General features: G+C 42.0%; 1 protein-coding gene across 15 annotated transcripts in view; it reads right to left on the bottom strand.

The window, feature by feature from the left end:
- SLC25A36 (solute carrier family 25 member 36) overlaps positions 1-14,928 on the bottom strand; it is a 37,213-nt gene extending 22,285 nt beyond the window's left edge. For 11 of the 15 annotated variants that reach the window (XR_015152208.1, XR_015152269.1, XR_015152315.1 and 8 more), the window contains exons 1-2: positions 13,552-13,813; positions 580-744 (exon numbers count right to left, since the gene is read on the bottom strand). Coding sequence is in view for 5 of the 15 variants with exons in the window: in XM_086369562.1 (XP_086225688.1) it covers positions 580-744; positions 13,552-13,592 (206 nt within the window). In the remaining 10 variants the exon portion in view is untranslated. Of the gene's footprint in view, positions 1-579; positions 745-12,234; positions 12,464-13,551 lie in introns of those variants that run through there. The other 4 variants (XR_015152426.1, XR_015152484.1, XR_015152479.1 and 1 more) reach the window with 2 other exon arrangements.
- Positions 14,929-26,196: the final 11,268 nt, after the last annotated feature.

Raw genomic sequence — 26,196 nt, 5'->3', positions numbered from 1 at the left:
GGGCAGGAGAAGGGGACGACAGAGGGTGAGATGGCTGGATGGCATCACTGACTCGATGGACGTGAGTCTGAGTGAACTCCAGGAGTTGGTCATGGACAGGGAGGCCTGGCGTGCTGCAATTCATGAGGTTGCAAAGAGTCGGACACGACTAAGTGACTGATCTGATCTGATCTGATGTGTGAGTACTTTGAAAATTAAAAACACACACACAAGAATTAGTATTAAACATTATCACATTTCAAAAACTAAACTGTTTTAGAATTCATAATTCAAAACAAAATAAATGCAAAGTATGAGTTTATTTTGATATCTTTCTGAAATGTATCTTTAGAAAATAAATCAAATGGATAAATGTAAAAAATATTTTAAATGTACATAATTTGGAAATAATATTACATTTTATATTATCCAATTTGCTTTTTCTCTCCATTAGGGATCGCTGTTTCTACTGAACAGGTGAGAGTAATTGTCATTAAGCCTGTAAAACCTTTTTAAACATGGCAGAATATAAATAAGACAACAAGGCTATCATTAAGGTAAATCAACAACAACACAAATTAATGAATATTGTGCTCTCACTTTAGACAATGGAGCGGTCCAGGAGACACTACTCGATTGACACTGGCTCCAGCCATGGTGCTCAGCTGAACTTCAGAGATATAAAGTGTCACAGAAGATGATTGCAGCCGTGTTTTCACAACTTCCAGTGGACATGTCAGAATAGCTCCCACTGTACCACCACATCTACAAGAAAGTACAAAGAACAAAACTCTACTTAATTCATAAATTAGTACACATGCACAGAGCTGTGAAATAAAATGAGCAACTGGGGCTTTGAGAAGGTACTAAAATCTACAATTTCTGTATTTAGGAGACTAAATAATTTTTTACATGTTTCATGTATTTGCACAGAAACATTTAGAAGCTAAAAGTAACAGTTTATTATCTACCTAGCAAGAAAAATTAGCTGAAGAGTCCAAACAGTGGGTGCTACTGTTAAAATGTATTGGTATATCACATCACAGCTTTAAATACGGTTATAAGGGTTTATTTAGTATTCCTTGTCCAGATAGTACTTGTGTTAAAACTGAGACAATTATGTGAGATATATCCTATTTATCAAACTCCTACCCTATCTTTCAATACTCAAGAAATAGTCTTGACAACCTGAGGATGTATTGGGCCGCACCGAGTGCAAGATCTTGGCTTAATTCTTACGATTTTAATAATACTGCTAGCTATTTTACAAGATTATTGTTTCTTGCATTACCAAATGTGTGACTGAGTATCTGACAAAAATATAATTTTATGAGTTATGATCCTAACTCTAGATACATGAAGATAAGAGGACATTTCCCCCTGGATCATAACAGATTAGTAAAACAGGTGGTACAGAGTCCTTTGGTTACTGTTGAAAAGACCCAGTCAAGTCACAGCACACCAAGTGGCCTATGAGCGAAATCTCTGCCAGATCTAGGAATGCCTTCCTAGCACCACGGGACAAAATGGTCATAAAATACCTCCCAAAGTGTGGTTGAATTTATGACCACGAGGGGACCCTGTCAACTACAAACTGACCCTTGCCATCTACCTCTACAAGGATTAAATAATGTGCTGCTGCAGCTGCTGATTTTCAATACTCCCTGAAAGGAGTTCAGGGTGGAGAGCAGAAATGAGGCACTCTGTGCTTGGCGAAAAACTGGCAGAACAGGTCTTCAGATAGATATTTCTAGGAGCTGATTTTATGAACCCAATTCTTGGATGTCCTTATATCTGCTGCTGCTGCTAAGTCGCTTCAGTTGTGTCCGACTCTGTGCGACCCCACAGACAGCAGCCCACCAAGCTCTGCCATCCCTGGGATTCTCCAGGCAAGAACACTGGAGTGGGTTGCCATTTCCTTCTCCATTGCGTGAAAGTGAAAAGTGAAAGTGAAGTCGCTCAGTCACAACCAACTCGTGGCGACCCCATGGACTACAGCCTACCAGGCTCCTCCATCCATGGGATTTTCTAGGCAAGAGTACTGGAGTGGCTTGCCATTGCCTTCTCCATCCTTATATCCAGAAAAGTACTAAAATCCTTCATGGTCATGACTGCTCCTTATGACCAGCAGAAACCTTCTGCAGCATCATCTTACAGGATTTGAAATAGCTCAATTGGAATTTCATCACTTACACTAGCTTTGTTCGTAGTGATTGTTCCTAAAGCCCACTTGACTTCACATTCCAGGATGTCTGGCTCTAGGTGAGTGATCACACCATCGTGATTATCTGAGTCATGAAGATCTTTTTTGTATAGTTCTTCTGTGTATTCTTGCCACCTCTTCTTAATATCTTCTGCTTCTGCTAGGTCCATACCATTTCTGTCCTTTATCGAGCCCATCTTTGCATGAAATGTTCCCTTGGTATCTCTAATTTTCCTGGAGAGATCTCTAGTCTTTCCCATTCTATTGATTTCCTCTATTTCTTTGCACTGATTACTGAGGAAGGCCTTCTTACCTCTCCTTGAGATGGATGCTGAGTTGTCAAATCAAAGGAAGCAGCATTATTCTAAGAACATCCATTCTTATTTAAGCCTTCCATGGTTAAAAAGATTTGAGGTTACATAATATACTTTATGTTCATAACTGATGTGGCTGGAAAACTACTATTGAATTTATAGCATCAGTAGAACTGAAAATGTGATATTATTTTATGCATGTCAACAAAGGAGTGACCTGTTCTTCTACAGAGAATGGAAATTGGAAGTCAAACAGCCTTTTGTGCTCCAAAGAAAAGTGAAGTGAAAGTGCTGGTTGCTCAGTCATGTCCGACTCTTCCAAAATAGGGTCTCAAACATTTTGTAACCTTCATTTAAGTTGTTAGGAGGCTTGGAGATATTAGTAGATTAATCTATCTTCCAATACAGTTTAATAAAGCACTGAATAAATGATGCAATGGATCAATGGATGAGTGATCAACTAATAGTTCTGCCAGTATCTGATTTTTTCCCCAATAAAGTTACATAAATCAAAAAAAAAAAATTTGTCAGTGTCAATTACAGATACCAGCAATTAAATTTGTTTTTAACAGAACTATTACTAATGGGCCAGATCACAAACTAGACATATACAGTATGATCCCTTAAAAAAAAACCCTCAATAAATAAAATACACGAGGATCTGAACTGTACAGAGCTGGGGGTGAAGTGTAAGTGGGTATACACACAAACACTTGAACTGTCCTGAAGGAGTTTTACATTATAAAATGCAATAGGTATGCAGTACAAGAGTAATACTCCAGTGTTTCTCTCGCTGCTTTAAGTTATTTTAAAGTAATTATTTTGTACACTGAAATCATCATTAATTGATGTAGAGAACAAAACTATTGCTGTTGACAAACATTTAAAATCCCTATTCTGTGAAAACAGGAATAACTACATTAGATTTAGCTCCTCTCCACTGTCTAACAGAGAAGGCAATGGCACACCACTCCAGTACTCTTGCCTGGAAAATCCCATGGGCGGTGGAGCCTGGTAGGCTGCAGTCCATGGGGTCGCTAAGAGTCGGACACGACTGAGCGACTTCACATTGGAGGAGGAAATGGCAACCCACTCCAGTGTTCTTGCCTGGAGAATCCCAGGGACGGGAGCCTGGTGGGCTGGTGTCTATGGGGTCGCACAGAGTCGGACACGACTGAAGTGACTTAGCAGCCACTGCCTAAAGGAAAACGCCACAAAGACAGAGAGAGGAGGAAGGTTTCAAGCAATGAAGCAAATGGGAAGGATTAACTGTCTTGACAAAGAGGAAGAAAGGCCCGCAGAAGGAAATACCAAGAGTAGTAACAGTTTTGCCCTGCTGTGACCCCTTGCTGCTGCTAAGTCACTTCAGTTGTGTCCGACTCTGTGCGACCCCATAAATGGCAGCCCACCAGGCTCCCCGTCCCTGGGATTCTCCAGGCAAAAACACTGGAGTGGGTTGCCATTTCCTTCTCCAATGCATGAAAGGGAAAAGCGAAAGTGAAGTCGCTCAGTTGTGTTCGACTCTAGCGACCCCATGGACTGCAGCCTATCAGGCTCCTCCGTCCATGGGATTTTCTAGGCAAAAGTACTGGAGTGGGGTGCCATTGCCTTCTCCGACTGTGACCCCTTAGAGGTCTAAAGACCAAGAGCACCAAGTACTCAAGATGGAGATAAGGCAAAGAATTGAACGCTAACAGGTAATGAAGCAAAGTGGGATACCCAGGTTGTATTCTCTCCCTCCCCCACCTACAGTGGGTAAAATTGTTTCCAGGAGCAGAAGCCTAATTCTCTGAAGAAATGAACTCAAACTCTGAGTTCAGGTTTAACAGGTACAATGCATCCAAAAGACTCATGTCAAGTTACAATACTGCAATCTCTCAAAATACTGAGTATACATTGGAGAGAGTGGGGCAAGGGTAGAAGCAGAGACTTCTAGAAAGAACAAAAGATCACATACATAAAGAAGCCATAATCCCATCAGATTTCACAACAACTGCAGAAGGTAAATTATTCTAGAATTCTAAACCTAAGGATTAAACAGATAAAATAAGAAGTTCCCACTGGGAGGGAGACATGGGGTAAGGCAGCAGGGAAATGTTGGTTTTCATGATCTTTCAGCAGCCTTTTTAAAAACCTCATGTATACATCTTTATTTTCAAATAATTTTTTAATCAAAATTTCAGCAGCAAGTGTCCTTTAAAAACAGCAAGGGTTTTTTTAACTGGAGAATGTGGTTGACGTTTCTGGGGCTCAATGGACTCCATGAAAAATGGTGTGTTTGTGCAAATGTCTATGACTCAGAACTCAACAATAAATTTGCAATCATGACCTACCTCTCACCATTTCCACCCTGGTCTAAGCACAATATTGTACTGAGGTTACTGGAGCAACCTTTTAATTAGTGTCTCTCTGCTTCTACCCCTGCCCCACTCCCTCCGATATATACTCTAAAGTGACTGCATTGAAATCTTGAGTCAGATCAAGTCTTTTCAAAGACTTCCTAAGTCATTCAGACAAAAAGCCAAAGTCCTCACAATGGCCTATAAGAGCTTACACAATCGCATCTATTTCCCTTCTCACTCTGCTCTGACCACACTGACCTCTGCTCTAATTCTTAGAATTTAACACATCAAGCATGCTCCTGTGGTTTTGGAGGACAAGCATCAGTTCAAAGGGAGTTAAAGGGACACAGAGGCTTTCTGATAACTGACTATCTTCACGTCTCACATGGTCTACATTCTAAACTTCCTTTCATATTTCCCCTGACCATCTCCACTGCAGTGCCTTAAAGCAGAGCCTCATTTCATGTCTAATCTTCTAACTGGTCCTGAGTCCCTGTGGTTCAGTGATGTGGCCATTGAGTTAAGATTGCAAGGTGTCACCAATGTAATTTGCTACTAATGAAAGTACTAAGTTGGATGCTTTACTGTTATAATTCAAAGTGTCTCAAACATTTGCTTTAAAAGGTTTGACTAGTAAACAATTCCAAAGAGAGAATAGCCAACTTTGACAGCAAAAGAGCATATAGTTATTCTGCAACGTCAAAAATCTAGCAAGGGTAGTTTCTAAGCAAGTAAAACTTAAATGTAACTATACCTTTGTTATATCCAGGTTAAAAAACTTCAACTACATTCTCTTAGAACTATGAATCCTTGGATCAATGCACATTTTAAAGTTTCAAAGGCAAATGTCACACCTTTAGAACATATGAGGGCAAGGCTGCTTGGTGAGAGCTTACCATGTAACTATGAATTGATTTTAGAGAATATTTTTTTAAATTTAATTTTATTTTTTAACTTTACAATATTGTATTGGTTTTGCCATATATCAACATGAATCCGCCACAGGTATACACGTGTTCCCCATCCTGAACCCTCCTCCCCTCTCCCTCCCCGTACCATCCCTCTGGGTCGTCCCAGTGCACCAGCCCCAAGCATCCAATATCATGCATCGAACCTGGACTGGCGACTCATTTCATATATGATATTATACTGGTTATCAATAAACATCTTTACAAGACGTTTAAAACTATTCTATTTTCATGATGTTTGAGAAATTATACAATAAGTAAATCAAGTCACCCCAGGAATTTACTGGATTGTAGACACATTTTTAGCCTATGGTAATTTGGGAGTGTAAATGTCTCAGAACTTTCCACTGTTGCTTCTACTTGTTTATAGTATATAATGAAGATAAAAATTTTGACATGTCAGACGTTCTAACTACTCAAGGGCCTACAGATCCCTTGAGAGTAAAGCAAAGGCTAAAAGCTGCTTAGAATGGAATTGTTTTCCCCCTTGAAGCTAGGCACAATGTAACCAAGAAACTGGTTAAAAAACAAAACACAAAAAAATCTGGGAAAATGGGTCTTTAAGAAAGAGAAAGGCCTCTGAGGGCCTTAAAGTACTACACCCAAGTTACAGCAACACAGGAATCAGAAACTTGAGAGGCTGGGGGAAGACAGGGAAAGGGAAAAAGAAATTATTCACTAACATGAGTAACAAGCTTATCAGTTTCAGCCAAGATGCCAAGAGTCATAAATCCCTAGGGTCAGTGCATATGCAGAACGCCATCATCAGGACAGCCTCAAGGGCCTGAATCACTAGATTCAGTTTCCCTGGGTTTAGAGACTTTTACTAGACGTATCTGTGGAGGAATCTAACTGGTGTCCCATGTTTCTGCTTAGGAAAGGATGAAAAGTGAAAGTGTTAGTTGCTCAATCCTGTCTGACTCTTTCATGGACTGCAGCCTACCAGGCTTCTCTGTCCATGGAATTCTCCAGGCAAGAATATTGTAGTGGGTTGCCATTCCCTTCTCTAGGGGATCTTTCCAACCCAGGGATCGAACCCAGGTCTCCTGTACTACAGGAAGATTCTTTACTGTGTGAGCCACCAGGGAAGCCCCAAGGAAAGGATGGGTCATGAAAAAGCAATGGGATTTAATACTGTGGTTGTTACACATACATGTTTGATTTTGACCTTCTGAGCATGTATGGATCAGGACACTTGCTTTTACTAGGCAAGGTAGTTCATAAATGGACAAAGTCTATTCTGCTTGGGTCCACAATATTGATGTGTAGGCACACACACATATTTATATGTATGTACATATATACAATAGGTACTTTAGAAATATATTTGTTAACACTAAGCAAACCTATTTTGTTAAACAACTGCAGTGTTTAGCTTTGAAAGCAAAGTGAATAGGTTAAAATATTTTGTTATCTCTGCTGTAGGTAACACTCCCTTGTAATTTCCTAATTAGGACATTAGTCAAATTAAGAAATATGTCTAAGAAAAAGACTCATTAAAATGTCAGAATTTTGCAATCACAAAAATGTAGCCTATCTTTGAAATTCTAGTAAGTCTTAACTGAAACTGTTTTCTCTGATAATATATTTGTAGAGGTACTTATTCTGAAGCTTTAATGTTTGAGCAAGATACAAATTCTTGAAGAATGAAAGACATATTCTATATACTTGACAGAATAACTTATGAAAAGTCAGACAGATGTGAGATGTGGTTGAGAATAATGGTACTTGGTGGGGGTGGGTATCTGTAGTGTTTCTCATGCAGGAAAAAAATTAACAAGCTAGGCTTTTTCAAAATGCTAAAGCAAAATCAAAGCACTAATAACATTAAAAAAAAAAAAGACGTTAACCAACAACTTAGATAAATATGGAAAAACAATGATATCAGGATTAAAATTCACTATAGAAGCAAAATATACTGAGGGTATGAGATAGGTCTAGTAAAAATAACAACTCCCTCCCCCCATTATTGCTTTGTTTCTTTGCTCCCCCCAGCAACAAATCTCAAAATTCCATTTACTGTCTAATTTCTCTCCCACTTCCATCAGATTTCCACTCCCAGCTCTGCCTTGAAAACTGCTAATCACAGTAACCAAAGGTCTCCACAACTGTTAAATTCAGTAATTAAGAACTCTCAGATCTCATCGTAACAGACAATAACATAGGACAACTAATCAGCCACTCTTTCCTAATATTGTATATATCTGTTTCTTCATTTGACTTTCAGAGCACATTTTTGTGGTCTACTTTGCTGGTTCCTCTTCTTCTGATCCGTTTTGCTGAAATTTCCAGAGGTCCTCTCTTTCGCCCTATGTCCCTTAGTGACATCATGTAAGCTCATGTCACCATCTATATACCATTAATTACTAAATATGTGTTTCTAGTCCAGACCTCCTTTCTGGGCTCGCCTAATACATGCATCCTGTTCAAACTTACGTCTTAAACGGAACTATATACTTATCTTCCTCCACTCCAGCCCTATTCCATCTGCAATCTCGCCCATTTCAATTAACAATAATTTCTTCCCCTTCAGGTACCCAAACTAAAAATCTTGCAGTTACTAATTTTTCTTCACATGTCACATAGACTACAACCTTCTTTGAAGAACTGCTGCCCCTCATTTTGATTATTTCAACAGCCACATCACTTCCTCACCTCTGGCCTTGCCCCATGTACAGTCTACTCTGTGCATGGCGACCAGAGTCAGCCTTGAGAACTCCTGCAGTGACTCTTCCCATCTCAGGAAAAAAAGCCAAATGGCCTAATACGGCTCTATTACTTTGGCTATACTTACCCAAGGGCCTTTTCACTGCCTGGTCTACCTAAATAGTTAACTCTCTGCCCTCCAGGTCTTTGTTCAAAAGTCACCTTCTCAGTTAGGACTCCACCAAGACTCCCTACTTGGAGCTACAGTGTTGCCCACCCCCATTATTCCCTTTTATCCTGTTCCATTTTTTCCTCAACCATGGCACTGAAACCTTTTAATTAATGATATAATTTACTTAGCATAACAATTCAATCCCCTCTTTTCAGATAATTGTGGGCATTTTTCAATATTACATTAAAATTGGACATGTGGTAGGCTCTTGAAATTAGCTGCAATATGGAATCTGGACTACACCAATAAACTTTCACTTTGTTACATTAAAATCCATTGCTTTATGTTCTGTTCTGACTCCTTTACCTATGTATTACTCTATAACATCATGTATTGGTCATTTAAAAAATACTGGTTCACTGGATTATACAGGTCTTTCAAATGCTGATACATTTTATTATACAATATCTTAAAAATTATATTCCCTATCTACTCAAGATTTCCAAAGTTCCAATTAGTGTTTGAAATCTCCGATTTTATCACATGGCAACAAATGCTACCAGTGGTTTTCCTCGAAGCAACAGGCCCACTTCTTTCATTTTTTTTTTGAGAAAGTATTTGCCAAATATTCAAGACTGAATAGTCACAGTTGAGTGGTTCTCATGAAAAAAGAGGCTAGTTCAGTTTGAGGCTGCAAAAATTGCAGAAGTACTTTATTCATGTTTCCCATTTTCTCACGCAGAATATAAAATGAAGTTGTATACACAAGCGTCAAGATTCAAAACTAATTTTTACTGTTTCAAAAACATTCTTAAGTGAACCTGTGTTTTTAAAGTGCAAGTGCTAGTGACCACCAGGACAGTCTGGGGATGCTGCCTTGACGCATGCTAAGGCATCACTGCTTTTGCACCAGCGGTCCAAACATCAACAGTGAAAAGGCAATACTGTGTTAATATTTTTATGAGAAGAGCTTTAACATCTCAGACCACTAAAAGTTCTTGGGAACTCCCAGGGGTTCCTGACCTACAATGCTATACCACAATAATCTCCTTACAGGAATATAAGTTTCTTCAAGAATATTCTACATCAGGATAAGCAACTTACCTTAGTCTTACGATCTACTAGGCAGAATTAAAGAATGTATTTTTAAGGAGAAAAAGTTGTAAAAATCATGAAAATTAAGGCTAAGCAAAAATGTAGACAAAGTAAACTGTATATAAAGCACATTAATTATACTTTTAAGTATTCTACTTCTGCCCAGATCGTACAAGGAAACAGGTGAAGTCATTTAACAAATATTATGACAAAATTTCTGCAGAAACAAGATATCTGACACCCACTGGAGATTCTTACTGAATAAATGAAAAATAAATGGTTTAATAAACGGCTTAATAAATGACTGGGTTAATTCCAGGATATAAAAAGAAACAATCTTAGATAGCCTGAGATTGCCCACTGTATATTTTAAGCTCTCACTGTCATAGGAGCTACACAGGAAAAAAATTCATCCACCTACGTTGGGAGATTTATTCCTCCCATTTGAGGCAATCTCTCTCTCAAATAGAAAAACCCCCCAACTGCCACACAAGTAAACAATGTAGATCTATCAAAGAATGTAAAAACATACTGCTTAAATCTTCATACACAAACACTGTTATTAAAAGTATAGCTAAAATAAAATTGTATTTACATCCTTTTTGCAGGCTGTCAGGAGCGGCCTCCGTTAATACAATCAACCTAACCGATGACCTGACTCTGAATATTAACCCTGACAAAAACTTAATGGGACCAAAGGGTGTGTTAAAGAAAGCACGAGTTACACATGTGAGGCTGTCACTCAGACCCAAGGTCCAGTGCTGCTGCTGCTGCTAAGTCACGTCAGTCGTGTCCGGCTCTGTGCGACCCCACAGGCGGCAGCCCACCAGGCTCCCGTCCCTGGGATTCTCCAGGCAAGAACACTCGAGTGGGTTGCCATTGCCTTCTCCAGTGCTAGAATGTTTTACAATTTTCTGATTTAATAAGATCACTACAAGGCTCCTAAAAAATCTAAGATGCAAACACATATTTGAATAAATACTATTATAATCATCAAGAAAACAATTCAAAGGCTCTATCTTAAAATGATTTTTGTCTAATGATTAAATGTGACTGTGAAAGGTTTTTGGTTCTTGCACAATAGCTAATAAAAAGAATTCCTTTTCTCTATCTGGTTATTATTAAAGGAAAAAATACATTTCCCTAACTCTTAATTTACATAATTCTATCACGATAAAAAAATGAAATCTAGTTTTCTATAAAGAACGTTCAAGAAATGATCGACTAAATACACGACTTGAGATGTACCATGTGTGTGCATGCTCAGGTGTGCCCAACTCTTTGCCACCCTAGGGACTGCAGACCACTAGGCTCCTCTGTTCACGGGATCCTCCAGCTAAGAATCCTGGAGAAGGCTGCCATTTGCTCCTCCAGGGGATCATCCCGACCCAGGGATGGAACATGTTTCCTGCAATGGCAGGCAGATTATTTACCAGGTGAACCATCCAGACATCTTCAACCAAGAACAATGTTACCCACAAGTCAATTTGCATTTCTACAATGCTTAGCATACAGATTTTCAGAACATTCCACAGCACTGATTTCATTTAAGACAGAGCTGGAAGGTTCCTTAGAGATTATTTACCTTTCACTCAACATGTATGAAAAGTTGTTTGATGTTGGATAAGCACATTTTTTATACCTTGCTATTTCCCCATATTTTGAAGGAGCTAAGTCAGATGATCTTTACCATCCTTCCTAGTTCTAACGTTTCTCTAAGAAAGATAAGCCAAATTTTACTGAAATAACTTATGCAACTACATATAAACATATAATGGATACAGGATGCAAAGGAAGAATTTATATCTATCTTATGTCAGGTACTATAAACAAATACTTCATTTAAAACTCTAAATAACCTGCACATGCTAAGTTCTTTTTTGGGGGCTATTGAAAAGTCAAAGTTGCTTAGTCGTATCCGACTCTTTGTGACCCCCATGGACTATACAGACCATGGAATTCTCCAGGCCAAATACTGGAGTATGGACAGGCAGAGGGGCTCCCAAACTGGGAAGTTAGTGCAATCAAGCTAACATTGCAAATAAATATGCCCTATTTTTAACAAGGCTGCCCAGGTGACTCGGTGGTTAAGACTCTGCCTGACAAAGCAGGAGATGAGGGGTCAATCCCTGGGTGGGGAAAATCCCCTCGAGGAAGAAACAGCAACCCACTCCAGTATTCTTGCCTGGAAAATCCCATGAACAGAGGAGCCTGGAGGGCTACGGTCCATAGGTTCACAAAGAGTCGGATGTGACTGAGCACACTTTAAACAAAACTTAACAATATGTAGAGCATTAAAAATTTTAGGACCTAGATCAGGGCCTTAGAAACGGTCTCAACGTCCTCATTTTAGAGATGAAGCAACTGAGATCAAAGAGTTTGTCCATTTCTCATTCAGATTAAAATAGTGGCCAGAAGTAGATGTGTCTAACTTTCATGAATTACCTTATGATCTAATTACAGAAGGGAACCCGATTATTTGCACAAGACATCTTTACAAGAATACCTACATGGCTAATGGGTTTAAAAATGATTTAATTTGCCAAGATTATTGGTAAACATATAATATAGAAAGCAAACCCTGCCAAAACTTAGTCTCGCAAACTAAATGAAAACTACTTTAATCTCACAACAGTGCCTGGTCCACAAGCGGTGTACAGTGTTTGTCGAGTTAACGTGCTAAGCTAAGGAAAGCATGGTCATCACTGGCGATAGAGTCCACACGTCTAACTCCAACGAAGCCACTGCGAACAGAACCGCGTATGTATTAGTTTAATATTCTTAAAGTAGCTGATTTAGAAACAAATTGCATGCTTTGAGGGGATGCGACTTTATATGGTCACAAAGGCAGAAAAGAACCTCAGCATAATTCGTCGTATCCATTTTTGATAAGACTATGACCCTGCAAAAAAGAAGTAACTCCTAAATTTAAAATTGCTATGCCTCTCCAAATTTGGAAAAAACAACCTAAAAAAGGAGACTAAATTGGCTGAACAAAAGATCTGTAGTACTCAGGCTGGCAAACAAGGAACGAAGACATTTAGTCTTAACCTTGTACAAACAGTAACCATTGTCAAAGCTTCTGACCTCTCCCCTACCCCCACTTTTCTTCTTTAAGCGGACGAAAAGCAGTGGATGTGCAAGAGGGTTGATTTTCAGGAAAAGAATCTGACCCCGGACGCACTGTCGCTTTGAGACAGCACCTCGCAACCTGGAAAAGCTCAGGAAGGAAATTTTCTGAGCTCGAAACATACAGCTACTGCGAGCAACCGAACCCCAAAGCTTTCCCGCTAGAGCCGGAAGCCCCAGGACGACTCACCGGGACTGACTAGGGCCCGGAAATCAGCCGCGCGAGGTCCGAGGAGGGGCGTGAGCTACGTGAGGCCCCGCCGCAGCCCGCGCGCCAGGGAGGGAAGAAGGAGGAGGTGCGGCGCCCATTTTGTCCTCGGCCTCCGCACTTTCCGCCCCCGACCAGGCCGGGCAACCTACGCGAGGCCTGCAGCTGCTGTCCTCCCGCGGCCGCGCATCCCCGACGCCCGCTAGGCCGCGGCGAGTGGACTGGGCCTATGTGGACCCCAGCGCCGCCAGCCACTCCCCAGGCCTCGCTCTGGCTCCGCGGGCCCAAAGCCTGACGTCCAGCCGGCTTCGCCCTCCCACCCTCCCCGCCTGGGCCTCAGCCCTCTGGGCTTCTTCGGCTCCCAGCTCCAGTCCCCTCACCCCTGCGCTTCCGGGCCGCATCCCCCTCACCCTTTTAGCCTGAGTCTCAGGCCACGGCCCTCGGCCTCAGCCCGGAGCCCTCAGCCACAGTCCGCAAGCCCCGGCTGCAACGTACCCTCCGGCAAACAGATGCACCAGCGTGTCCCTCTGGCTCATTCTCTCTGCCGCATGTCCTCCGGGCGCTGAGGCGGGACGCGGATCCGGCCGCCCGCGAAGGCCACAGCTTCCGCCCCGGCCTGGAGCAGCACGGCGCCCCACTGACGGCGAGGGGAGCTGACGGAGACGCGGCTGCAGAAGGAGCCGGCGCGGCCCTCCCCGTAGCGCTGCAGCCGGGCCGCCTCCCGCTCCCGCTCAGCGCTCACCACCCGCGCTAGAGGGCAGCGCGGCGGCAGTGAAGTGGGAAAGAATATTCCGACCACCGCCCCCCCGACATAAACAGAAGCTACCATTGGTCCGCGCTGCATGACGTCACGCAGCCGGCATGCCTCTTTCACGTGATCGCTAAGGCGTTTCTCAATGAAAGGGGCCGGGAGGCGGGGCCAGAGCGCGTGCACAGAGGGTAGTAGGTCACGGTGTCCTCGCACCTCCAGCGTTTGTTCCGAGGGCTGCGCCTGGCGCGGTCTCGACCCGAGCAGCCTAGCGGATTCGAGCTCCTCGATCCCCCGGCTCCCGGTCTGGGTTCCTGGTATGCAAGCGGAGTGGGGGTGCGAGCCGGCCCAATCTCTGATTTGATTTAAGGACTGCTTGTTTTTTTTTTTTGTTTTTTGTTTTTTTTTTTTAGAGCTGTTTTAGATTCACAACAAAATTGAAACGAAGGTACAGAAAATTTCCATTTGCCTCCTGCTTGATTTGCGTTTTAATAATTGGATCTATGACCCAGCATTTCCGCTTCCTGTTATCTGTTGATATCTCAGTTGTGGCATCATGCGTGGAATCAGTCCTGTCCGACTCTTTACAGCCTTAGGGACTGTAGCCTGCCAGGCTCCTCTGTTCTTGGAATCTTTTCAAGTCAGGAATACTGAAGACGGTTGCCTTTTCCTACTCCAACTGATACCTCAGAGTAGCACTCAAAACAATCCAAGAATGAAAGAACAAACAAAAACAAAAGGAAACAATCCAAGAAAAGGCTCGAACAAAGATACTACTACTTGATCACAAACAACAGTACTGTATTTACAAACAGTGCTTCTAATAGTGGAAAACTGATCAGTAGGAGAATGGAGAAATGAGTCACAGAATATTCCTACTGCGGAGTATTATGCAGTTGTAACAAAGGGTGCGGTAGATCAATGTGGAAAAAAATCTCCAAGGTGTAGTAACTAAAACAGGCAAATGGAATTAAAACACTAAGGTTTATTTTAGAAAGGAGAAAGAAAACCATTATTTACTAATTTTTCTAACTAGCAACTGTTTCTTATATGTATACGTAAGAAGGTCAAAGACTGAGGGAAAGAAAATGTTTTATCCCTTTAGAATATGATGATTAAATATTTGAAAATTTTCCTAATTAGTAGTTATTTCTGAGGTGCAGAATATAACATAACACTGAAACTATTTGTCGCTCACAGTAAATAAATGTTGATCTTTTCCACCTCTTGGCAGTTTCCATTTCACCTTCAAGGCCCTCACCACACGTTCCCACCCTTTCAAGGTCACTTACTTCATGAAGTCCTCCCTGATTACCTCAGCTCTCTATGCTCTTTACTTGCTCCTAAATTTCCACAAAATGTATGTACAGATTCCACATCAGTCAAGAGTTCATGCACTTCACAGTAAATGCTCATATGTAAAGTGGGCATAGGAGTACCTATCTCACAAGGCAGTAATGAGGCCTGAACACCTTAAGATTCTGTAAAACGCTGTAACAGTCTGTGTAAGTGCTACCTGTAATAATAAGTAGTATTATTTTACTGTGTTGTATTCCTAATAACAAAAATGACGGCAGCTGATATTTCTTGAATACTTACTAATATGCCAGGCTCTGATCTAAATCCTTTACAGCATTCTCTTGCTAAACTCACAAGTACCCTGCAAGGTCAGTGATCTTACCCCCCACTTTTTCCATGAGGAGACTGAGATATAGAATAATTGACTTGCCCAAGATTCTCTCTTTCACCCAGAAAGAGTTTGGATTTGAATCATCCAGCAGAGTCTCTCTGATCTCAGTGCTTCAGTTGGTAAAGTAATAGCTGCACATCAGAGAGGGAAATTTTGAAACAAAACAAAACTCCTAGAGAAGTAGAAATAAAAATTGACACCCTGGCCATACTTCCCTCAAACCTTTGTGTTAACTTTTGGTGGTGGTGTTGTGGGTAGGTCTTTTTTTTTTAATATACGAGTTTTATTGAGGTATCATAAAACATGAGATAAAATTCACCCATTTAAAGCATAGTGAGTAGTTTTTAGTATATTCTGATGATTGCACAACCATCAGTTCAGTTAAGTTCAGTTGCTCAGTCGTGTCTGACTCTTTGTGACCCCATGAACTGCAGCACGCCAGGCCTCCCTCCAACTCCTGGAGTCCACCCAACCCCATGTCCATTGAGTCGGTGATGCCATCCAACCATCTCATCCTCTGTCGTCCCCTTCTTCTGCCCTCGATCATTCCCAGCATCAATCCCAGCATCCATCACCACTACCTAATTCTAGAACATTTTCCTTATCCTGAAAGAACATTTCCTCACTCTCATACTTGTTATCAATTACTCCCATTCTCTTCTCTTCCTATCTTCTGCCAACCACTAATCTACTTTCTATCTCTCTGGATTTGTCTAATCTGGACGTTTCATATAAATAGAATTATACAGTGTGTGTCCTTTTGTGTCTAGGTTCTTTCACTAAGCATAATGTTTTCAAGGTTTATTCACGTTTTAGCACTTATCAGTACTTCATTCGGAGAAGGCAATGACAACCCACTCCAGTATTCTTGTCTGGAAAATCCCATGGACGTAGGAGCCTGGTAGGCTGTAGTCCATGGGATTGCTGAGAGTCGGACACAACTGAGCGACTTCACTTTCACTTTTCACTTTCATGCATTGGAGCAGGAAATGGCAACCCACTCCAGTGGTCTTGCCTGGAGAATCCCAGGGATGGGGGAGCCTGGTGGGCAGCCATCTATGGGGTCGCACAGAGTCGGACACGACTGAAGCGGCTTAGCAGCAGTAGCAGCAGCAGCAACAGTACTTCATTCCCTTTTATGATAGGATAGCAGTCCATCTTATGACTGTACTACATTTTGTTTATTCTCAATTGACGCCATTTGGATTGTTTCCACTTTTTGGCTGTCATGGATAATCCTGCTATGAATATTTGTGTACAAGTTTTGGCACGCATGTATATTATCAGTTCTCCTGGGGATGTACTTGGGAGTGGCATTGCTGGGTCATATGATAGCTTGATGTTTAATGCTTTCAATAACTGCCAGACTGTTTTCCAAAGTGACTGCATCAATTTATGATGCATTTTCTTTAAGACAATAACTGTGGCTCCATGTTTTTCGCATAGTGAGTACTGTGGTGATTACATTTAATGAAGGTTCTGAAACTGGTAAGGAGGGAGCCTGAGTTCTTAGGTGCAGTAAATTATTCCGACAAGAGCAATAGCAGTTCATAATGTGACTGTTTCTTTTGGATCCACCTTCAGATGCCATCATGGAAGGAGACTCTGTCCCCTGCACATTCTGACTAGTGGCCCTGGGGGCCAGCCACTGGGGTGTGGTTGCTGAGGCTGTCATTCCTGCAGGGATTCTGGGGTTGCATTGGCTGTCCTGTTTCTTGAGTTTCTACTGCCCTGTGTCATCTGCCAGCTCTTTTATAACTTTCCTTCCTCATTCCTATTTTCTAACGTCTTCAAGTGCTTCACACAGGACCAGCACAAAGAAGAGGTTACTTGAGCCCTTGCCCCTTAAACAAACAAGTTTCCAGGTACTTTTCCAGAATATTAAAGTAGGGTGGGTGGGGCAGAGATCTTGCTTTGTTGTCAGGTATACCTGTACCTATTTCAGATGCCCATTCCAACTGAGGGATTTTCTGGGAGCTGTAGCTTTAAACTGAATGTAGAAAGAGAAGCTGATGGGGAAAGCATGGCCACATCTGGTTGCTTGGCTCAAAACAAAGAAGCTCGTTGTGAAGTGGAGGAGACTGCTACTCTGTTTTCTGATTGGTACTGAGCTCAAATTTTCATTGCTAAAGGCTGAGAAGTTCTGAGTACCTATTTGTTGGGAAGTGGAGCACAGATGGGCCAGTGATACCATTTCCCTCCCCCACTTTGCCTCAATTGGTCTTGTAGATACAGAAAATTCATACAGGTTCCAAACCTTAGATTGGTAACATTAGTTTTAAATATTTGAGTGGATTTTTTTTTAAAAAGGTTTGTGTCTTCTTAGCTTTTAATGGGAGGTTTGGAGAGATTGTTTTATATTCTCTTAGCCAGATGCCATTAAAATTGTTTTCCTTATGTTGCTTCTAATAAAAAGTAATAAATTCAAACAATACAGAGGTGCATGAGTTAGAAATTAAAACCCTCACCTCAACAACCTCCCTTCCTAAATCCTGCTCCTCAGAGGACATCATTAGCAAGTGTTGGTTAATCACCCTTCTGGGTACTTAATGCCATGATAGTAATCATCTCAAAGAGCTTCAGGTGTGTGCAGTATTCACCAAGTACCAGTCACTGTTGGAAGCGCTTTTCATGTATTTAACTTCAGAACCTAATGAAGGACATATTACAGATGAGCAGACTGATTTACAGAGGGGTTAGAGGATTTGTTAAGGTGGCTCAGCTAACACATAGCCGAGCTTGGATGGAAACCTAAGGACTCTGGCTTCAGAGTATATATGTGCGTGCATGCTTAGAGTTGTGTCTGACTCTTTGTGACTCCACAGACTGTAACCCACCAGGCGGCTCTGTCCATGGGATTCTCCAGGCAAGAATACTGGAGTGGGTAGCCATTCCCTTCTCCATGGGATCGTCCCAACCCAGGGATTGAACCTGGGTCTCCCACATTACAGGCAGATTCTTTACTGTCTGAGCCATCAACGAAGCCCCTTACAGTCTGTACTCTCATCCTCTATTCCACACCATCTCAATTGTTCAGTGGTTGATTGAGAATACTAGCAATAATTTCATAAAAAAGTGGAGGGGGATGACCTTTGAAGGAACTTAAGGAGATGTGATGTCAAGAGGATGAAATGTACACTTATAATGAACCCCAGACCGGGTCATGAGGGCAGCTGCTCATGCGGGTTTCAGGTCCCATTGAGCCACCTCTCCCATCAGCAGCATCACTTACTCTGTGTCACATTTCTATTCGGTCATGGTTAAAGGCTCTCCTTAGTTACACAGGTGATAAGCAGAGCTAGCATGAAAATAGATAAGGAGGTGGTAGAAACGGACTTCCCCCAGAAGGGTTCAGTTAGCTTGTTGGAAACACTGTCCTCCAGGGAGTATTTTAGTAATGTGTCCCAGGAGGCTTGGAGAAAAATCCCGCAAAACAGAAAATGACTTTTTCTATCCTGCAAGACAGGAGTTTTAGGAGGGTAGTGAGACCTTGCAGAGAAATCCAGAGATTTTCTTGAGATAAGGGTGTATAATACACTTCATATGGACAATGCCTGGAACCTCACAGTTTGTGGTAATACAGAAGTTGTGCCCTGCCTCACATTTAAGAGACTATCTAGGGAATTTCCATTGGATGGGAATTCCATTTGGAAAATTTTCATTTCTATTGGGAAATTCCATTGGAATTTCCACTGGATGGATCACCATCCAGTGGTTAAGGTTCTGTGCTCTCACTGCTGAGGGCCCAGAGTTGACCCTTGGTCAGGAACTAAGATTCACAAGACAAAAACAAGAAACCATCTAAGCATCCTTGCTTTGAAACCCCACTTGCTTGTTGGCATTTGAATATTGCTTTTAATGTTTTCTTGTTGTTTAGTTGCTAAGTCGTGTCCAACTCTTCCCAAACCCATGGACTGCAGCATACAAGGCTCCTCTGTTCTTCATTATCTCTGTGCTGTGCAAATCACTTTCATTGTGTCCAACTCTTTGTGACACTATGGACTGTAGCCCACCAGCCTCCTCTGTCCATGGGATTCTCCAGGCAAGAATACTAGAGTGGATTTCCACGCCCTCCTCCAGAGGATCTTCCGGACCCAGGGATCGAATCTGCATTCTTATGACTCCTGCACTGGCAGAAGATTCTTTGCCACTAGTCCCACCTGGGAAGGCCTCTTACCCTCTGCCACCCCGTTCTCCTCCTGCCTTCGATCTTGCCCAGAATCAGGGCCTTTTCTAATGAGTCAGCTCTCCACATCAGGCAGCCAAAGTATTGGAGCTTCGACTTCAGCATCAGTACTTCCAGTGAATATTCAGGTTTGATTTCCTTTAGGATAGACTGGGTAGACCTCCTTGCTGTCCAAAGGATGCTCAAGAGTCTTCTCCAGGGCTTCCCTTATGGCTCAGATGGTAAAGATCTTCTTCAGCACCACAATTCGTTGCTTTGTTTTTGTCTCAAAGGAAAGATCAGCATGTAATTTTAAAATGTCTTGATTCTAATAAAAGTCAAAACACAGGAACATTTTCATAAATATTTAAGTAATCTTTGGTTGAGCCTGTTAGCCATTGAAAGGACATCTTACATCTTTGCCTTATTTTCAAGCTTCAAGTACATTTTCTTTACCATTGTTCGAGGAATACACCACAATTGTGGAGAATAATCTTGGGTTGTAAGGAAAAAACTGTGTCCCAAATCTGTGTGCTTGAGAATTTCTTAGGTACAGCACACCTGGTGATGCTCCTGCAGGTACAGTTGATCGTTGTAAATAAACCACAAGTTTTGTGCACAGTGTGGCCTCAGCTGTTCTACCCAGGGCCAGGGATGAATGGGCGGAAACCCAACAACAAGGAAGGCATCACTTACTCTCCCAATGTGGTGGCTTTTGTGGATTGTCCTGGAATGTGGCAGTCCACAGCTCTGCTGTGCTTCTTGACCTTGGGGCTGCCAAGGGTGTTTGAACTCCTACAAATGGGGTGGGATGGGTGGTCAAAGAGTTTATGGCCTCATTATGTCCTGTGAGGTGTCACCAAGCAAATACTGTGACACCTTAAAACCTTCACAAAGATGCATATAATCACAAAGTTTTTTTGTTTCTAATATTACAATATCATTTTTGTTTCTATCCTTTCCTATGAGCATAGCATCCCTTGGAGGGGAACAATGGGCACAAGACAACTAGGAGCCTCCCTCAGGCTGTCATATGCAGGCAAAGTCACACACACTTAGATTTACTTTGGTATATGGCTGCTGCTGCTACTGCTAAGTCACTTCAGTCGTGTCTGACTCTGTGCGACCCCAAAGACAGCAGCCCACCAGGCTACCCCGTCCCTGGGATTCTCCAGGCAAGAACACTGGAGTGGGTTGCCATTTCCTTCTCCAATGCAGGAAAGTGAAAAGTGAAGTCACTCAGTCGTGTCCGACTCTTCACGACCCCATGGACTGCAGCCTACCAAGCTCCTCCGTCCATGGGATTTTCCAGGCAAGAGTACTGGAGTGGGTTGCCATTGCCTTCTCCATGGTATATGGCTACCATCACTCATATCTCACACATCCAGAACAGACACTTTAAAGGATGCTAGACACCTTCTTGCCTGGAGAATCCCAGGGACAGGGGAGCCTGGTGGGCTGCCATCTATTGGGTCCCACAGAGTCCGACACGACTGAAGTGACTTAGCAGCAGCAGCAGACACCTTCAGGAAGCCTTCCTGAATTTCTCCAGGCTTTGCTGGAAGCCTCGTTTCCTCTCCTCAACAAACTGAAAACCAGGGATTGGGACACTTTCTGATGCAAAAGGTCATATAGTAAATACTTTGGAATCTGTGTGTCATGTGATCTCTGTTACAACTACCTGACTTCGGCGTGAAAGTAGCGACAGAATATGTAAACAAACACCTGTGACCGTGGTCCAGTCCGTTACAAGAACTGGTGGCAAGCTGAATTGGGCCCATGATTAATGTTTCCTCAACCCTTGCTCTGGATCGTAGCAGGCTTCCTATTAGGAAAAACCCTCTTATGTTTGCACGGCCCTGACACGCCACTTCCTATACTCTGTACCTACAACCCCAAAGTGAAATAAACCATTGATTTGCTTTTCCCACCACTTGTGTGAGCGCCATCATTTACGTACAATGAGCACGACAGTCCCCTCCCGTGGGCAGCAGCTAGGGGACTGCACAGAAAAATAGCTCCTTAAAAGTGAGCAAGGGGAATGTGAAGGCTGGGAGACAGCGTGTTGCTGCAGGAGATAGAGCCTTAGAGCTTCTAGTTATAGGTCAACTCATCAGAAAGCGTCAGATACCACAGCTGTTGATCAGTCGCCCAGTCGTGTCTGACTCTGCGACCCCATGGACTGCAGCACGCCAGGCTTCCCTGTCCTTCACTACCTCCCGGAGTTTTCTCAAACTCATGTCCCTTGAGTTGATAATCCATCCAGCCATCTCATGCTCTATTGCCCCCTTCTCCTTGTGCCCTCAATCTTTCCCAGCATTAGGATCTTTTCCAATGAGTCCACTGTTCGCATCAAGTGGCCAAAGTTTTGGAGCTTTAGCTTCAGCATCAGCCCTTCCAATGAATATTCAGAGCTGTTTCCTTTAGGATTGTCTGGTTTAATCTCCTTGCAGTCCAAGGGACTCTCAAGAGTCTTCTCCAGCACCACAATTCGATGCTTCGTTTCTATCTCTAAGGAATAAAGGCAAACAAAAAACCCAATCCAAAAAAATGGGCAAAGAACTTGAATAGACATTTCTCCAGGGAAAATATACAAATGGCAAATAACACAGGAAAAGATGCCTAACATCACTAATTATTAGAGAAATACAAGTCAAAATTACAGTGAGATCCTACTTCATGCCAATTAGGATGGCTAGTATAAAAGCAAAACAAAGCAGACAAACAAAAATCAGAAAATACCAAGTGTTGGCCAGGAAGTCGAGAAATTGGAACCCTAGTTTGTTTAAAGTGGTGGTGGTGGTGCTGCTGCTGCTAAGTCGCTTCAGTCGTGTCCAACTCTGTGCGACCCCATAGATGGCAGCCCACCAGACTCCTCTGTCCCTAGGATTCTCCAGGCAAGAACACTGGAGTGGGTTGCCATTTCCTTCTCCAATGCATGAAAGTGAAAAGTGAAAGTGAAGTTGCTCAGTCGTGTCCGACTCTTAGCGACCTTATGGACTGCAGCCTACCAGGCTCCTCCGTCCAGGGGATTTTCCAGGCAAGAGTATAGGCAAGAGTGAGGTGCCATCACCTTCTCCGGTAAAGTGGTGCAGCTACCATGAAAAACCCTATGGCGATTTCTTAAAAACTTAAACAGTTATCCTGTGTTCCAGTAATTGCACCTTTAAGTGTGTATACCCAGAAGAATTGAAAGCAGAGACTCAGATACTCACATCAATGTTCATTGAATCACTATTCAAAATAGCTGAAAGGTGGAAACAACCCAAGTGTCAGGCATCAGATGAACGGATAAACCAAATATGATATATACATGCAGTGGAATGTTTACTCAGCCTTAAAAAGGAGGGAAATTCTGACACGTGCTGTAACATGGATGAATCCTGGAGACACTATACTAAAGTGAAATATGCTGATAAGCAACCAATATTGTAGCATTTCCCAAACACGAGTTACATAGAATTGTGAAATTCATAGAGAAAAAAAGTAAACCAGTGGTTCCTAAGCTTTTGAGAAAGGGAGGATTGAGGAGATAGTGTTTCAGTTTGGGGTGATGGAAAAGTTCTGGAGATGGATAATGTATGGTGGCACAATAATATGAATGTACTTAATGCCACTAAATTGTACACTCTGACATGGTTAAAATGGTAAATTTTATGTTATGGAAATTTTACCAGAATAAAAAAGTACTACAAGCAATACACATAGCTGTAAAAAAGTAAATACATAGTATTAGAAAAGTTAGTAATTACTTCAGACTTCCTACCTCATTCCTCACTGTCATCCTCATTTTTGCTCCTAGAGGTAACCACTTTCAACTTTTTCTTTAGTTCTAGATTTCTCAATTATAGCAATTCATGCTGTTTCTCTTGATTTATTAATTTCAAATGTTATCCATTACCCTTTGGGTAATAAGAGATGCAGATTTAGGGTTCTTATTCCACCCCTAAACTCCTCATTTTTCCTGATTCATCTTCCCAATAGTTGTATCACATTTTATTAGTTAAATTGACAATTATTTATCTTATCAAGACTATGTAGATTTTGTCCACTACAAAGCCAATTGATGTACAAGTTGTACACCATATATCTACATCATATCTATCAATGGCCTAAAAATATTATTTTCCAAATGTTTTAATATCAGTCTATCAATCCTACTTCTTTTCCCTCACTCTAGAGGCCTTCCTCTTGGATTCTTCTATCTTGCTGCTCCAACCTGGATTAGTTATAGGTACTCTCTTGGCTACATGATTGTCATCCTGGGATTTACATCCTCTTACCTATATCCTGGACCTCATGTATTTTTTTTTTCCTTCTTTATTTGCTACTTCATACTGCTGAAGTACTTCAGCAGATGCCAAGGAAAAGTTGCATAGGAGGTATTATTATCATTAGATTTTGTATGCTTTTACTTTATCTTCATATTAGATAATTTGGCTAAATATGGGATTCTATTCATAAAACTAATGGAGGTGATGGAATTTCAGCTGATCTATTTAAAATCCTAAAAGGTGATGCTGTTAAAGTGTTGTACTCAATATGCCAGTAAATTTGGAAAACACAGCAATGGCCACAGGATTGGAAAAGATCAGTTTTCATTCCAATCCTGAAGAAGGAAAATGCCAAAGAAAGTTCAAACTACCACACAACTGCACTTATTTCACATGCTAGCAAGGTAATGCTCAAAATCCTCCAAGCTATGTTTCAACAGTCTGTGAACCAAGAACTTCCAGATGTATGAGCTAGATTTAAAAAAGGCAGAGGAATCAGAGATCAAACTGCCAACATCCGTTGGATCACAGAAAAAGGGGGGGAATTCCAGAAAACCATCTGCTTCATTAACTACGCTAAATTCTGTGACTATGTGGATCACAACAAACTGTGGAAAGTTCTTAAGGAGGTGGAAATACCCAAACATCTTACCTGCCTCCTGAGCAACCTGTATGCAGGTCAAGAAGCAACAGTTAGAACTGGACATGGAACAGTGGACTGGTTCCAAATTAGGAAAGGAGTATGTCAAGGCTGTATATTGTCACCCTGCTTGTTTAACTTCTATGCAGAGTACATATGAGAAATGGTGGGCTGGATGAAGCACAAGCTGGAATCAAGATTGCTGGGAGAAATATCAACAACCTCAGGTATGCAGATGATACCACCCTAATGGCAGAAAGCAAAGAGGAACTGCTGCTGCTGCTGCTGCTAAGTTGCGTCAGTTGTGTCCGACTCTGTGTGACCCCATAGATGGCAGCCCACCAGGCTTTCCTGTCCCTTGGATTCTCCAGGCAAGAACACTGGAGGGGGTTGCCATTTCCTTCTCCAATGCATGAAAGTGAAAAGTGAAAGTGAAGTTGCTCAGTCATGTCTGACTCTTAGCAACCCCATGGACTGCAGCCTACCAGGCTTCTCCGCCCATGGGATTTTCCATGCAAGAGTACTGGAGTGGGGTGCCATTGCCTTCTCCAAAAGAGGAACGAGAGAGCCTAGAGAGCCTTTTGATGAAGGTGAAAGAAGAGATTGAAAAAGCTGGGTTAAAATTCAACATTCAAAAAACTAAGATCATGGCATCCGGTCCCATCACGTCATGGCAAATAGTTGGGGAAACAATGGAAACAATGCAGATTTTATTTCCTTGGGCTCTAAAATCGGTGCGGACAATGACTGCAGCCATTAAATTAAAAGACTCTTGATCTTTGAAACGAAAGCTATGACAAACCTAGACAGCATATTAAAAAGCAGAGACATCACTTTGCTGACAAAAATGACTATAGTCAAAGCTACGGTTCTTCCAGTAGGTCATGTATGGACGTGAGAGTTGGACCATAAAGACAGTTGAGCGCCGAAGAATTGATGCTTTCAAATTGATGCTGGAGAAGACTCTTGAGAGTCCCAAGGAGATCAAACCAGTCAATCCTAAAGGAAACCAACCCTGAATATTCATTGGAAGAATTGATACTGAAGCTGAAGCTCCAATACTTTGGACACCTGATGGGAAAAGTGGGATTCTGGATTGAAAATAATTTTCCCTTTTTTTTGGCTGCATCAGGTTTTAGTTGTGGACAAGGACCCTCTAGTTGTAGTGCACAAGCTTATTTGCTCTGTGGTATGTGGGCTCTTAGTTCCTTGATGAGGGACCAAAACTCTCATCCCCTGCATTCCAAGGCATATTCTTTTTTTTTATAATATATATATGTATATATATATATATATATAAAATTTTATTTACTTTTGGCTGTGCTGGGTCTTCATTGCTGCTCAAGCTTTTCTCTAGTTTCAGTGAGCAGGGGGTTGGGAGGCTTCTCTTCATTGTGGTTCTGAGGCTTCTCATTGCAGTGGCTTCTCTTGTCGCCGTGCTCTAGGGAAAGCATGCTTCAGTAGTTGTGGCATGTGGGCTCAATAGTTTGTGTTTCCATGCTCTAGAGCACAGACTAATAGTTTTGTTGCTTGGGGTTTTTTGCTCTTTGGCATGTGGGGTCTTCCCAAGTCGGGGATTGGACCAGTGTCCCCTGCATTGGCAGGTGGATTCTTAACCACTGG

The sequence above is a fragment of the Bos grunniens genome, chromosome 1 (assembly GCF_055505025.1).
Source record: "Bos grunniens cultivar Pamir isolate PY7600 chromosome 1, Bosgru_T2T1.0, whole genome shotgun sequence".
NCBI classification, from domain to species: Eukaryota; Metazoa; Chordata; class Mammalia; order Artiodactyla; family Bovidae; genus Bos; species Bos grunniens.
Note: the sequence above shows the minus strand (reverse complement) of the source record. Positions and strands in the feature narration are given on the sequence as shown.